We start from the raw sequence: 15,069 nt of genomic DNA, 5'->3' as shown, positions 1-15,069 counted from the left end.
CGCATAAAGATTTTGCACAATGTATAAAGCTATGAAAAAATTATAACCAGGGTAATACAGTAATCCTCTTCAGGTGTCCTCTTCTTCGTCTTCTCCTTCCTCAGGGGACTGGGGCACTGCCTCCACCTTCTTCCAGGAGCATGATTCCCAGGTGCCTGGGCTATAAGTGACCCCACTTCCGGAAGTGTCGGAGCCCAAGACATATAGAAAAGGGCGACAGCCCACTGTCATCTGCAACATCACCTGCTCTTGCATAGGAGGTGGGGAGTGGGATCTCTCAGAGGTGATAGTAGACCCATCTCAATCTGCCTCTAGGAGCCACTACCAGGCCCATTCATTCTTTAAAAAGGGTTCATCCTGCTCCCTTCCTTCTGGGATCACACCTACTGCATACCAGCGAAGTTGACCCTCCATTTTGAGGAAATGTGACCCTGATTCCAGCTGTCAGCTCTTGCAGCCTTCGGAACAAGTGTTCCATCTTTACTGCCCGATGAGTGAATGAAATGGACCCTCTTCTCTGCTAACATTTATATGTAATGACCACCCCCCTGGGATGCCAGCTGTCGGTACTTTGTAGCTAGCATTCCTCCAGCGCTGGTCCTGGCTCGCTACCTTCTGTCTTCCAACCAGCTTAGGCTTCGCAGTCCATTCACCAGTTCCCGGATCCTGACCCTCCCATTCGCAGTTCGCAAGAACCCCAGTGGTGAAGGCTGCGGCCTGGGTTCGGGACATAGTCGTTCTAGGAAAGCGGCCGGGTCTGGAACACATACTCCTGACACCTCTGCTGTCACGCCAGCTTCCTCTGGCTCCAATATTGCTCCGGTCACTCCCTCTTGAGTCTCACGTAGTTCCTATCTGTTTCAGCGATGTAAGTCTTTCCGGAAGGGAGTCAAGACAAATCCAACAGCGCAACCTTAATTATTTTGGTGGGCTCAATGATGTGTTGAAGCTCCTGATTGGAAGACAGTAAAGATCTAGAGAGTGCATCCGCCTTGACTTTCTTATCAGACGGCTGGAAATGGAGAGTAAAGTTGAAGCAGGTGATAAATGGAAGCCACCTGGCTTGTCATGGATTAAGACGCTGTACAGACGGCAGATAGGCTAGATTCAGATGCATTGCTCCTTCAAGCAACAATCGCCATTCCTCCAGAGCCTGTTTTATTCCTATAAGTTCTCGATCGCCTATTGAGTATTTGCGTTCTGGAGCTGAGAAGATTTTGGAAAAGAAGCCACAGGTCACCATGCAGCCAGAAGAAGACTTCTGGGTAAGAACAGCTCTGGCCCCTGAGTAAGAGGCATCCAACTCCAGAAAGAACTGCTTGATATTGTCCAGATGATGTAGCACAGGAGCTGAGGAGGCGGCCAGTTTTAGAGGCCCAAAGGTGTTCTCTGCGCATGGAGTCCATATCTTAAGATTGGCCCCCTTGTGGGTCAGGGCAGAAAAAGGAGCAGTCCGAGAGGAGAAAGGTGAAATGAACTGGTGGTAGTAATTTGCATATCCGAGAAACCGCTGGATAGCTTTCAGACCATCTGGACAGGGCCACTTCAAGACAGCGGACACCTTCTCGGGATCCATTTTCAGGCTTATCTCGGAGCTGATGTACTCAAGAAATGGAAGAGAGGTCTGCTCTCAGATGCACTTTTCATATTTACCATACAGATGGTTGTTCCTTTATCTCTCCAGAACCTTGCGGACATCCCTGTAGTATGAATGCAGATCAGGGGAAAACACCAAAATGTCATCCAGGTAAACTATCATACACGAGTAGAGAGGATCCTGTAAGATGTTGTTCACCAGTTCTTGAAAGACTGCAGAAGTATTACAGAGTCTAAATGGCATTACACAATACTAATAGTGGCCATCAAGGGTATTAAATGATATCTTCAATTCAACTCCCTGGCATATTCGGAACAGGTTGTACGCCCCCCCAGAGGTCAAGTTTCCTGAAGACTCTGGAACCTTTAAGACAATCAAACAATCAAATAGCTTAGAGATAAGAGGCAGTGGATATTTATTCTTGATCATTATTTGGTGGAGACCCCTATAATCAATATAGGGGCGAAATGAATTTACAAAGAAGAATCCTGCTCCAGCCAGGGAGGAAGACTTTCGAATAAATCTCCTAGAAAGATTTTTTTTAATATACTCAGATCTGGCTTAGGTCTCAGCCTACGACAGGGGGTAGATTTGTCCTTGTGGAGCAGAAGCTCCTGGATGAAGATCATTAGGACAGTTGTACGGCCTATGAGGTGGTAGTGTCTAAGCCCCTTTTTTGTCAAACATGTCAGCATACGTCCAATATGCCACAGGTAAGCAGGGTAACTTAGATGGAGAAGCCCGAGGTCGAGCAGGACGAATGGGAACTAAACACCTCCTGTGGCATTTTTGTCCCCAACGGAGACAGGCTAATGCTTGCACAGCCACTGCAGACCTAGAAGCAGACAATGAGACAGACCCAACAATATATAGAGAGGAATCTTCTCTGAGTGTAGCATTCTTACACAAAGTTCCACCTGCTTGGTCACGAAAAGGATGGTCTCGCACAGAGATTTTACATCCACCAATGAAACCACTAAAGGATCCTGAAGACGTTGGATGGGATTTGATACTGCTCCACAACTGCCTGTTGAATGAGATTACTTGGGGAGCATGAGTCCAAGTAGATTGATTGTATAAAATGGATGCTACCGCAGGAAATGGATACTGACAGAGTCAGCAATGGAGAGGAGTGATTCTTGCCCGTGATGGACTCTCCAACAGACCCTAGGCTCTGGAGACTCCCGGTTTCTCTGAGCAGGAACGGATTACATGTTCAGGACTGCCACAATAGAAGCATCTTCTCTCTACACAACAAGCCTCCTGACGATGCTTAGCCATCTTCACCTGGTCAATAAGTATAGACTTTGGAGAAGGTGCTGAAGCTGAGTCTTGCTGAGTGATTTGCCTTTGAAAGGTTGGAGCCAGGTGCACAGATCTTGTATCGCGAGTCACCTCCTTGGAACACACATGAAACCTAATGTCATTTCGGGTTGCCAGGGACACCACGTCATCCAGTGAGTTTGGTATATCCTGGCCAGCCAGCTAGTCTTTGATTCGCTCAGAAAGGCTCTCCCAGAAGGTAGCCATTAGAACCTCATTATTCCAGGTAAATTTGTATGACAGGGTATGAAAACGAACAGCCTACTGGCCCACTGTGAGGTTGCCCTGGCACAGCCTAAAAAGAGAAGATGCCCTAGAGCAGGGATGGGGAATCTTTTTTTTCTGCCAAGGGCCATTTGAATATTTATACCATCCTTCGGGGGCCGTATAAACTCCGCCCACAAAGTGCATCCTGACTGTGGCACTGGTTTCAGGTCGTAATCTTTCATTGCATGCCCTTCAGTGTTCAGTAGTGAGCACTGCATGTGTGTGCTAACAGAGCAAGAAGAAATTAATGAGCTGGTTGTAATCAAAATACACCTCCCTGCCCAAGAATGTGGTTGCTGAGAATCTGCTCGGGGGGCCTGATAAAAGGTCATCAAAGGCCGTAAATGGCCCTGGGACCTGAGGTTCCCCACCCCTGCTGTAGAGGAAGCATGGCTGGGCTCATCTTCAAGACCTTACAGAAGGCTCTTAGAAAGAACTGGAGGTTAGAAACAAGAGGATCCCCACTCACCCATAGGGGATTGAGCCACGCTGGAGCTCGACAGTGAGATGTGATATGATGAAAGCCACTTTGGCCCGGTCAGAAACAAACTGGTGAGCCAGGAGTTTGAAGTGCTGCGTGCACTGATTAATAAATCCCTAACATAGGGCAGCATCACCGCCATAATGTGGAGGAGCTGACAAACAGGTTCCGGAGCCAGGCACATAACTGGCAAGCTCTTGGGTCACGGACGAGGTGGCCGCAGCTTGAGTAGCAGCTGATGCGGCTGGAGTTGACGGCGTATCTAGACGGGTGGTCACTGTCCTGTCCACAGGTAGGAGAGGATTTTATCCTACTGTTCTTTCTGGCAGGACACCTGGTACAGGTTAGAGATAGAGAAAACCAGAGTGCCGGCAGATTCCATGGCCTGTGCAAACTGTAATGGGAGTGGTGGAGCCACTGTAGCGTGGTCTGAGGAAAGCGTGTGACTTTTCACAAGTGCCCCTGATGGTGGGGTTAGGTTTGTCTCCCAATGGACATCAGGTGCTATTCCAAGACAGACCACGGATGCACGGTAGCTGTGCCTAAGGGACAGGTAGCTGGAAAGGCACAGTAGGTGGATACAGCTGGTACAGGCAGGCATGGCAGGAAGACAGGAACCACAGATGAAGGGTTCAGCAGATATACCAATTGGCACGGCAGTTGCAGATGGGACCCGCTGTTGTACCGACTGGCACGCCAGGTGCAGGCAGGTCCTGCTGCTATATAGATTGGCATGGCAGGTGCAGGCAGGTCCGGCTGTAATACAAACTGGCAAGGCAGATACTGGCACAGAGATTAAGGATGGACAGATACTAGCAGTACTAGTGGGAGTAAACGGACAGGGACCTGAAAGGTAGCAGGCATGTGGGAACTAAATAACAACATTGCACAGGCACATCCATGCAGGTGGAGGTGTCTAAAATAATCAGTGTCTTCCAGCCATTGGCTGGGGACACTTTAGGATGGCGCACACAGCCCTTTAAGGAGGAGGGAGCGTGCCTGTGCTTGTCCTATGCACAGTGCCGGGGGATCTGTGCATCGTGTGCATACCCCGGACACTAACCGAAGAGGAAGAAGGAGCTAATGCAGGATGAGGGCCATAGCAGTGAGTTAAGTGAGCACCTATTGTTATAGGGGAACTCAGATTATTGTGACTATCAAAGGGGCACACAGAGGGCATTATTGCTTTCTAGGGGGCAAAATGTGGGCACTGTTTTCTAAGGCATTTGCACATGGCATTACTATATTCTAGAGGATTGTTTTACCATTTAGAGGGCACACAGAACCACGCAGAAGTGGCGTATCAGCAGGATCAGGGAACAGTGCAGTAAATGTGAGAAGTCATATGTATTTTTGTTGTAATCTCTGCAGCCGAGTCCTGGCTGGAGAAGTTGTCAGTCTGGGCCAGATGGAAAAGATAGGAAAAGTGAATGATTCCATCAGAAAGAACATACCATATTTTTCGGACTATAAAACGCACCAGACCATAATGCGCACCCCAAATTTTCAGAAGGAGAATAGGTAAAAAAATAAATGTGTCAAATGGGGGTCCGTCTTACAGTCTGAATTCAGCTTACTGGGGGGGGGGGGAGGGATCGGCACAAGTGGACAAGTGGTCACAGGGGAGAGTGGTCACAGGGGTTGTTTGGTGGTTCAGGCTGGTGCGGTGGCCTCCAGTAAACCCCATCCCAGGCTAGTGCGGCGGTGGTGCTCTGGGGTTCCCGGTGGTTCTGCCAGTATTTTGTAACCGGTTCCGCGGTGGGGCTTCGCCTGCATTTTGTGACAGGTGCAGTGGTGGTGCACCGTGGTGCAGCAGAGCTCCACCAGCATTTTGCAAGAAGTGTGGTAGTGATGCTCTGTGCTGTGGCGGGGCTCCGCCGGCATTTTGTGAAAGCCCAGAGGCCCCTGCAGATCCATTGGTGCGATGCGATGGTGGCCTCTGGGAAAATGGTTGCAGGGGGCGGCGCATGCTCAGATTCAGATGTCGACAATGAGATCTCAGTGCCGAGATCTCAATCTGAGCATACGCCGTCCCCGGCTGCCATTTTCCCAGAGGCCACCGCATCGCAGCAATGGATCTGCGGGGGCCTCCGGGCTTTCACCCCCCCTTGAACCAAGACCCTAGCCATGCCCCTGGTCTGCCGGTGTCTCTGAAATAGGTGGTTTCATACGCCTTTAAGTGTATGAAGGACCATTAGACTTACCTTTCCATGTGTAAATCTAAACCTAGGGCCATCTGGCTTATAATAGGCATTTGTGAAATATCAGTATTCTGTTCTCATGTTCTCTTTCTTTTGTCACAGGTATCAATATGGATTCCTCTACAACACAGTGAGGGTGAGGAGAGAAATCGGCCAAGGAAACACAAAGAAGTGGGCGTTGGCATCTTCCACTCTTGTCTTGGAACCATTTCTGGCTTTTGAAGAAATGTTTTATATGGATGGTGGATTGGTAAAGAAGTACATAAAATGTAGAAATCTGGATCAGTGTCTTTATTTTACTATTAGGAAAAATGCTGTCTTTACAGTTGGCTTTCTTTTATTCTGTGTATCAGCCATACTAGATGATGGTATTACTTGAAGTGATATCTAAGGTACGTGTATGAAGATATACTTAACTAGGCAGGAATGATCGCCATTATTCTGGAGCTGTTCTTGCTGACTGTTACGCATATATAAGGGATAGAAAATAATAGCATAAGTTCATAGTTTTCATTTTGTCTTATTCTTGTAGGAGCAACATTTGTCTACATATGACACACAATATGTCACGTGGACGGACACAATTGTATGTAATTGTTCACAAGGAAAACAGCAATACTACTTTTTTGGTGAGGAAAGGGACATTGTTATTATCTCTCTGATAAATGTCTATATACCATTATAAATGAATAAAAAAAATCAATGGAACCACAACTTGTACTTAACACTTATTATTATGGTACATAACATAACACTGGGCCAAAAATATATAGGGTATTATTTGATCCTTTTTGAAGAGAGTAAAGTGTATTCTTTTTTCTTTGATAGAAATGAGAAGCTATGTGACTATAAGGCGTTTTACGGATGTGTTCACCCTTACTAACAAATTAAAGCTGCACTCTGAAACATGCAAACGTTGAATATATGAAATTGGAATTGCATTGCTGCTCCAGAAAATAAATTAAAAATTAAGATACTTCGCACAAAAATTGGCCAATTAATGTGTGCCCAGCAGCCAACAACAAGGCGAATTTCTTTGCTGGGAACCTATCTAACCTCCATAGGCTGATGGGTGCAGTGCTCAGTCAGAAGGCGTGTTTTACAAATATCAAAATACTGACTGTCACTTCCAATCTGAAAGAGAAGTGTGAACAGGTGCAAACTAATAGAGCCAGCCTTATCTTAGTGCAACTTTGGTTAGAGAACCTGTCACATTGCACATGCGGTCTGATATGTGGACAGCACGGTAGAGAGAAGCTGAGCAGAATATTATATACTGCAAGTTTGTGAGAAAAGATTCAGTATAACTTGTATTTTATTCACTGAAATCCTTGCTGTCTGTATGTATGAGTCCATTTTGCGGTCCTACTAGTGACTGACAGCTATCTCTGCATGCAGTCATCCATGAAGGACTGTCAATAACTGAATAGAGCAACCATTTGGACTGATGTACATACAAACATCTGGGATTTTAATGAATATAATGATATAATGCAAGTTCTTCTGAAACTTTTCCCACAAAAATGTATCTTAATCTGATCGGCTCCTCCTGCTCTAAACCATCCTCCCTACAGGTCAAAGATCTTTTTCAACTTGCCAGGTTTCCTTTAAGGATTATAATTTCTCACAGAAAAAATCAATACAATATTGCGACACGCTGGCTAAATCTTTTGTGGACTATAGTTAATTTCAACCCCAATGGGCGGCCGTATATAGACCCATATAATATCAACGTCCGGTGAGTGAATATCATAAAATCATTATTTTTTTTCTTTAATGTGGGTCATCTCGCTCCACATATCTTGGGATATGTCAAGCTAAGAGAAAGACAATAATTATAACATCAATAGCCGTGTTCCAATCCTGGTGCTTCATAAATATGATTTTACCGCTTTTGATAACCTTTTCTCCAGCCCCCATTAGATTCCCGGGGACTATAGTGCTTGGGCCGGCAGCGGTGCTTGACAGCCACCAGCCTAATTTGTTAGTCCTTTGTGACCACACACATGCAGTACTCACTAATGAACGCTGAGGCTCATGCACTGAAAGATTACGTCCTGACCACAGTGCCAGTATCCGGATGTACCTTGTGGGCGGAGTTAGAGCACGATTTGTACGGCCCCCAAAGAATGGCATAAATATCCAAAAGGCCATTGGCAGAACAAAAGGTTCCCCATCCCTATTTTAAGCCTCACCATATGTGTTAGGAGTCGAGTTTCCTCTGCTGCACAGGGGGAATCTCGATCCGTGTCTGCTGCGGTCTCCCATTCGGTATCGGCCGCAGTGTGCTCTGCTCAGCGGAGACGTCGCTCCCAGCGTCTCGCTGAGGCTGATTCGGTGCATAGGGTCACTACTGCCTTTTCTGGCTTTCCTATGGTACCCTGCACTGATCTGCGGCGAGCGAGCCTCTCTGGGACTAAGTCCTTGTTTACTCACACTGAGCATGGTCTCCCATTGGAGGTCGAGGGCCACATGTTCGGTCACATGCTCAGGTGCTGCAGTACATTCCATTGGTCCTCCTGGAAGGTCCTGAAAGGGCAAAACATGCTCAGGTACTGCAGCACTTTCCATTGGTCCTTCTGGAAGGTCCTGAAAGGGCAAAAACTTCAGTAGCAGCTTCCTGTGCTGCAACTATATAAACTGCGCATGACCGCACGGCCATGCGCTAGTATTGTCTTGAAAATATATGTGTGTGTGTAGATGGATGTATGTCGAAGGATGAAAGCTCCTAAGTATCCCTCCATAGTGTTGTTGTCTGTTTGCGGATGATGGTAGCTATCTAGCGCCCGACTAGCCATCAGCACAAAACACACATAACAGCATCTAGTTGCTGTGACCGCCTGTACGGCGCAGTGCGCTTTCCTTACCCAAGCCTGGGTGGTTAGCGGCGTCCGTTAGTGCGGCACCGCACGCACTCTCGTGCCTTTATTTACTATTTCTATAGTTTCCTTACACACCCAGTTGCGGTGTTGTGCCAGCAGTGGTCTAATCGGACTTCAATCCTAGTTGGGGTTGTGTTCGCTGACTTATTGCTCGCGCTCTATGTGCGGTACCGCGGTCCTGTGACGCAACAGGATCGCTTCCTTCACGCAGGGTGAAGTTAACCCTTGTATGTATACTTATAGTACCGCCATATAGTCCGTCTTACTTAGCAGCAGGTACTTTCCTGCACGGTGGATCCCGGGTTGCGAACGCACCAATTCCATCTAATAAACTATATATTTGGTGCGTTCCGCCAACCCTAACAATATGTTCCTGTATTTGGTTTCCAGCTGATAATTTGTATGTCTAACCCTAAACTTACCTTACTGAATGTAATTGTGATTTCACCACAGCTTGTGTGATCCCACAGATGGGAGCGACATGACTGAAAGGCTTCCTCCCATCTGCACTTGGGTATAATTGAATAGTGCTTATGAAAACAGGTAACTTTCCATTTAGATAATACAATTTGCCCCTGTTCTCCTGCTAATATATATTTTTTATTTATGATCATTTACATGGAGCCCGGCTACAGCGGCTATATATCAATGGTGGCCAAATATGCGAAGTGCTTGAAAGCTGCCGCATAGTGATCTTGTAAGCACTGCCCTGAGGCTCTCCAAGATTGCTGGAGCGCACTGATAGTTTCTGATGGCGGCCGGCTTCAGTATCAGGAGTGGACAGTCCTGGCCAGCAAAGGAACGATGCTACCGAGCCAAACTGTCACTCAGTCATGTGCGCATCCCCCCAGAACCAGGAAGTTGGGGGCTGAGAAATGCTGCCGTTGTAAAACTAAACCATGGAAATAATCCATGCAGATGTGTTAAGGAACTCATGTTAATGTAACTCTATAATTCGGCATCAATGGTGCCACATTCTTTTGAAGTTATTTCATTCAATTGATACTGTTGTTTCCAAACAAAATTCCTTTTCAGTTTTCAAACTAAATGTGGCAGATCAGCAAATTTTTAGATTAAAGAAAACAAAAAACATTGTTGGATAAAAGGTTTTTATTATTCAGCCTGACGTTTGATGAGAGCACACAAATCTGCAAAGTAAATCAGATATAATTATTAACATATTAAATAGCTTTTTAAACAAATATGGTTATAAAGAAACAGAAACATGTCAGAACATGGTTAAAAATGATGATAAAAGAAACTGTGAGATGTTATTTGTTAAAGTTTGCTTAAAGTAACAGAAGCAGTGAACCAGGGTGCAGTTACAAGTGTTTACCATTAGATGGCACTAAGCTATAACAATAACTGCAGAGCAAAAGCATGAGCTAGTCAATACAGTCAGTGATGTTGCTTAGGGTCCTTCAGATTCCGGAGCCCAAGCCACAAAGTACATGGCTCCCCATACTATCCCACTTTCAATACGTAAAACATGATCTATACATATAAAATTATTGTATACCACTGCAAACCCTAAAACACACACCATACATTGACCAATATTATCAAAATTACTACTATACAAGACCAAAATAATACAGCTACATACAGGTCCTTCTCAAAAAATTAGCATATAGTGTTAAATTTCATTATTTACCATAATGTAATGATTACAATTAAACTTTCATATATTATAGATTCATTATCCACCAACTGAAATTTGTCAGGTCTTTTATTGTTTTAATACTGATGATTTTGGCATACAACTCCTGATAACCCAAAAAACCTGTCTCAATAAATTAGCATATCAAGAAAAGGTTCTCTAAACGACCTATTACCCTAATCTTCTGAATCAACTAATTAACTCTAAACACATGCAAAAGATACCTGAGGCTTTTATAAACTCCCTGCCTGGTTCATTACTCAAAACCCCCATCATGGGTAAGACTAGCGACCTGACAGATGTCAAGAAGGCCATCATTGACACCCTCAAGCAAGAGGGTAAGGGTACCGTCACACAGTGCAATTTTGATCGCTACGACGGCACGATTCGTGACGTTCGAGCGATATAGTTACGATATCGCAGTGTCTGACACGCTCCTGCGATCAGGGACCCCGCTGAGAATCGTACGTCGTAGCAGATCGTTTGAAACTTTCTTTCGTCGTCTAGTGTCCCGCTGTGGCGGCATGATCGCATGGTGTAACATATATCGTATACGATGTGCGCATAGTAACCAACGGCTTCTACATCGCACATACGTCATGAAATTATCGCTCCAGCGTCGTAGATTGCAAAGTGTGACAGCAGTCTACGACGCTGGAGCGATATTGTTACGATGCTGGAGCGTCACGGATCGTACCGTTGTAGCGATGAAAATTGCACTGTGTGACGGTACCCTAAGACCCAGAAAGAAATTTCTCAACAAATAGGCTGTTCCCAGAGTGCTGTATCAAGGCACCTCAATGGTAAGTCTGTTGGAAGGAAACAATGTGGCAGAAAACGCTGTACAACGAGAAGAGGAGACCGGACCCTGAGGAAGATTGTGGAGAAGGACCGATTCCAGACCTTGGGGAACCTGAGGAAGCAGTGGACTGAGTCTGGTGTGGAAACATCCAGAGCCACCGTGCACAGGCGTGGGCAGGAAATGGGCTACAGGTGCCGCATTCCCCAGGTAAAGCCACTTTTGAACCATTAACAGCGGCAGAGGCGCCTGACCTGGGCTACAGAGAAGCAGCACTGGACTGTTGCTAAGTGGTCCCAAGTACTTTTTTCTGATGAAAGCAAATTTTGCATGTCATTCGGAAATCAAGGTGCCAGAGTCTGGAGGAAGACTGGGGAGAAGGAAATGCCAAAATGCCTGAAGTCCAGTGTCAAGTACCCACAGTCAGTGATGGTGTGGGGTGCCATGTCAGCTGCTGGTGTTGGTCCACTGTGTTTCATCAAGGGCAGGGTCAATGCAGCTAGCTATCAGGAGATTTTGGAGCACTTCATGCTTCCATCGGCTGAAATGCTTTATGGAGATGAAGATTTCATTTTTCAGCACGACCTGGCACCTGCTCACAGTGCCAAAACCACTGGTAAATGGTTTACTGACCATGGTATTACTGTGCTCAATTGGCCTGCCAACTCTCCTGACCTGAACCCCATAGAGAATCTGTGGGATATTGTGAAGAGAAAGTTGAGAGACGCAAGACCCAACACTCTGGATGAGCTTAAGGCCGCTATTGAAGCATCCTGGGCCTCCATAACATCTCAGCAGTGTCACAGGCTGATTGCCTCCATGACACGCCGCATTGAAGCAGTCATTTCTGCCAAAGGATTCCCGACCAAGTATTGAGTGCATAACTGAACATTATTATTTGATGGTTTTTTTGTTTGTTATTAAAAAACACTTTTATTTGATTGGATGGGTGAAATATGCTAATTTATTGAGACAGGTTTTTTGGGTTATCAGGAGTTGTATGCCAAAATCATCAGTATTAAAACAATAAAAGACCTGACAAATTTCAGTTGGTGGATAATGAATCTATAATATATGAAAGTTTAATTGTAATCATTACATTATGGTAAATAATGAAATTTAACACTATATGCTAATTTTTTGAGAAGGACCTGTAATGTCCACTATCATTAACACTACACAGTGAATACATAATACTATAATAGGACCATTGCCTGTACATAAAAAAAGAAAAAATACTATAAAACAAATTACTCCAATACTGTGACCATATTGTAGTGCAGTATTCCCCAAGTCCGGTCCTCAAGAGCCACCAACAGGTCATGTTTTCAGGATTTCCTTAGTATTGCACAGGTGATAATTGCATCACCTGGACAGGCAAGCATTCAATGACCTGTGCAATACTAAGGAAATCCTGAAAACATGACCTGTTGGTGGCTCTTGAGGACCGGACTTGGGGAATACTGTTGTAGTGTATACTAGTTACCACTAAGATAACCTTCCACTACATAACTGAAATACATCAAGATATTATTTAGAGGCGGATCTAGGTTTTCCTAGATTTTGGGGCAAACATTCTATTTGGCGGTGCCTTCTTATACACCGCTTAAGCGGTTTGAGCAGTTATCGTGTGATCAGGCATATGAGATTTGCATACTTATTGCCAACTAGTTGTTTTTCCAAATTCTCTCATTTTTCAGTGGAAAACTACAGGCCCTGCTTCATTGAGAGAAGCAGAAAGATAAGCTTGCTGGCAGGTGACCGTAAGTATGAAAATCACATATCTGGTCAAATGATGACAGGTGGAACCAGTAAGCAGAACCAAAACCTAACAGTGACCATATTACATGCTGTATTTGGAATGTCACAATTGCATTATTAATGCTCCTAACATAAATACAGATGTAACAATCCTTGTCATATGGCACAATACTTTATTAACATAGCGATATATCAAGTTATCTGGCAAGATATGGATTGCTATATGTGTACAGAATCAGAACCAATAATAGTGCAGAAACACAGCACCAGAACAACCATCAGTACTGGAATACATCGCAAGAACCATCACTAGAACATGAATACATCAACAGAACCACCATCGATCTGATCAGCTGTCTTGTGCCCCTAACAGCCACGGGTGGAATCACGATCCATCTGCGGTTGTTAACATATTAAATGCTGCTGTCAATCTCTGACAGCGGCATTTAACACGCACGTGCTGGAAGTGTGTCGCAAACCACGCCCATCGGTACCCGTGTTGCATGACACTGGATCCAGGATAGGTTGGCATGACAACCTGGGGTCTGCAGCCCTGTGGTTGTCATAGCCAGATTACTATGAGCACCGCCCAGCGGTCAGCGCTCATAGCAAGTGAGCATTTCTGTGACATAGAGCTGGGCTACAGCCCTGCTCTTTGTAGAGCAAGCGATCAGAGTGTTTCAAGTGGGGTACCACAAGGTTCTGTCCTGCCCCCAGTGCTGTTCAACATTTTTATAAATGTTCTACACCATGTTCCAAATTATTATGCAAATTACATTTTTCTCGGATTTTCCTAAATGGTCGGTGCAAATGACAGTCCAATAAAAGTCAGACTCATCACCCGTTAGAGTATACATCGAATTTTATTGAAGAAACCTCCCAATGATAACAGTATAATCTCCAAAATAAATAACTCAAAATGCACTGTTCCAAATTATTAGGCACAGTAGAATTTCTAAACATTTGATATGTTTTAAAGAACTGAAAATGCTCATTTGTTGAATTTGCAGCATTAGGAGGTCACATTCACTGAACAAAAAAGCTATTTAACTCCAAAAGATCCTAACAGGCCAAGTTACATGTTAACATAGGAACCCTTATTTGATATCACCTTCACAATTCTTGCATCCATTGAACTTGGGAGTTTTTGGAGAGTTTCTGCTTGTATTTCTTTGCATGAAGTCAGAATCGCCTCCCAGAGCTGCTGTTTTGATGTGAACTGCCTCCCACCCTCATAGATCTTTTGCTTGATGATACTCCAAAGGTTCGCTATAGGGTTGAGGTCAGGGGAAGATGGTGGCCACACCATGAGTTTATCTCCTTTTATGCCCACAGCAGCCAATTACTCAGAGGTATTCTTTGCAGCATGAGATGGTGCATTGTCATGCATGAAGATGATTTTGCTCCTGAAGGCACGTTTCTGCTTTTTATACCAAGGAAGAAAGTTGTCAGTCAGAAACTCTATATACTCTATATATGCAGATGATGCATTTTTGCACCTTCAGGAACCTTAAAGGGGCCTACCAGCTGTTTCCCCATGATTCCGGCCCAAAACATGACTCCTCCACCTCCTTGTTGACGTTGCAGCCTTGTTGGGACATGGTGGCCATCCACCAACCATCCACTACTCCTTCCATCTGGACCATCCAGGGTTGCTCAACACTCATCAGTAAACAAGACTGTTTGAAAATTAGTCTTCATGTATGTCTGGGCCCACTGCAACCATTTCTGTTTGTGAACACTGTTTAGGGGTGGCCGAATAGTAGGTTTATGAACCAAAGCAAGTCTTTGAAGGATTCTTCGCCTTGAGGTTTGAGGGACTCCAGAGGCACTAGCAGCTTCAAATATCTGTTTGCTGGTTTGTAAGAAACCTTCCTCATTATGCTTTTATCAGCACGAACATGTCTGTGCTCAGATTCAGCAACAAATCTCTTAACAGTACGATGATCACGCTTAAGTTTTTGGGAAATATCTAATATTTTCATCCCTTGACCAAGGCATTGCACTATTTGATGCTTTTCGGCAGCAGAGAGATCCTTTTCCTTTCCCATGTTACTTGAAAACTGTGGCCTGCTTAATAATGTGGAATGTCATTTTT

At 44.9% G+C, this 15,069-nt stretch overlaps 1 protein-coding gene across 1 annotated transcript in view; it reads left to right on the top strand.

The window, feature by feature from the left end:
* The window catches only part of DDN (dendrin), a 32,473-nt gene extending 25,891 nt beyond the window's left edge, over positions 1-6,582 (top strand). Inside the window, exon 4 of the mRNA XM_069758347.1 lies at positions 5,972-6,582. Coding sequence (XP_069614448.1) covers positions 5,972-6,003 — 32 coding nt within the window. The 3' untranslated portion in view covers positions 6,004-6,582. The remainder of the gene's footprint in view (positions 1-5,971) is intronic.
* Positions 6,583-15,069: the final 8,487 nt, after the last annotated feature.

The sequence above is a fragment of the Ranitomeya imitator genome, chromosome 3 (genome assembly GCF_032444005.1).
Source record: "Ranitomeya imitator isolate aRanImi1 chromosome 3, aRanImi1.pri, whole genome shotgun sequence".
In the NCBI taxonomy this organism is placed as follows: Eukaryota; Metazoa; Chordata; class Amphibia; order Anura; family Dendrobatidae; genus Ranitomeya; species Ranitomeya imitator.
This window is presented reverse-complemented; position numbering and strand designations above follow the sequence as displayed.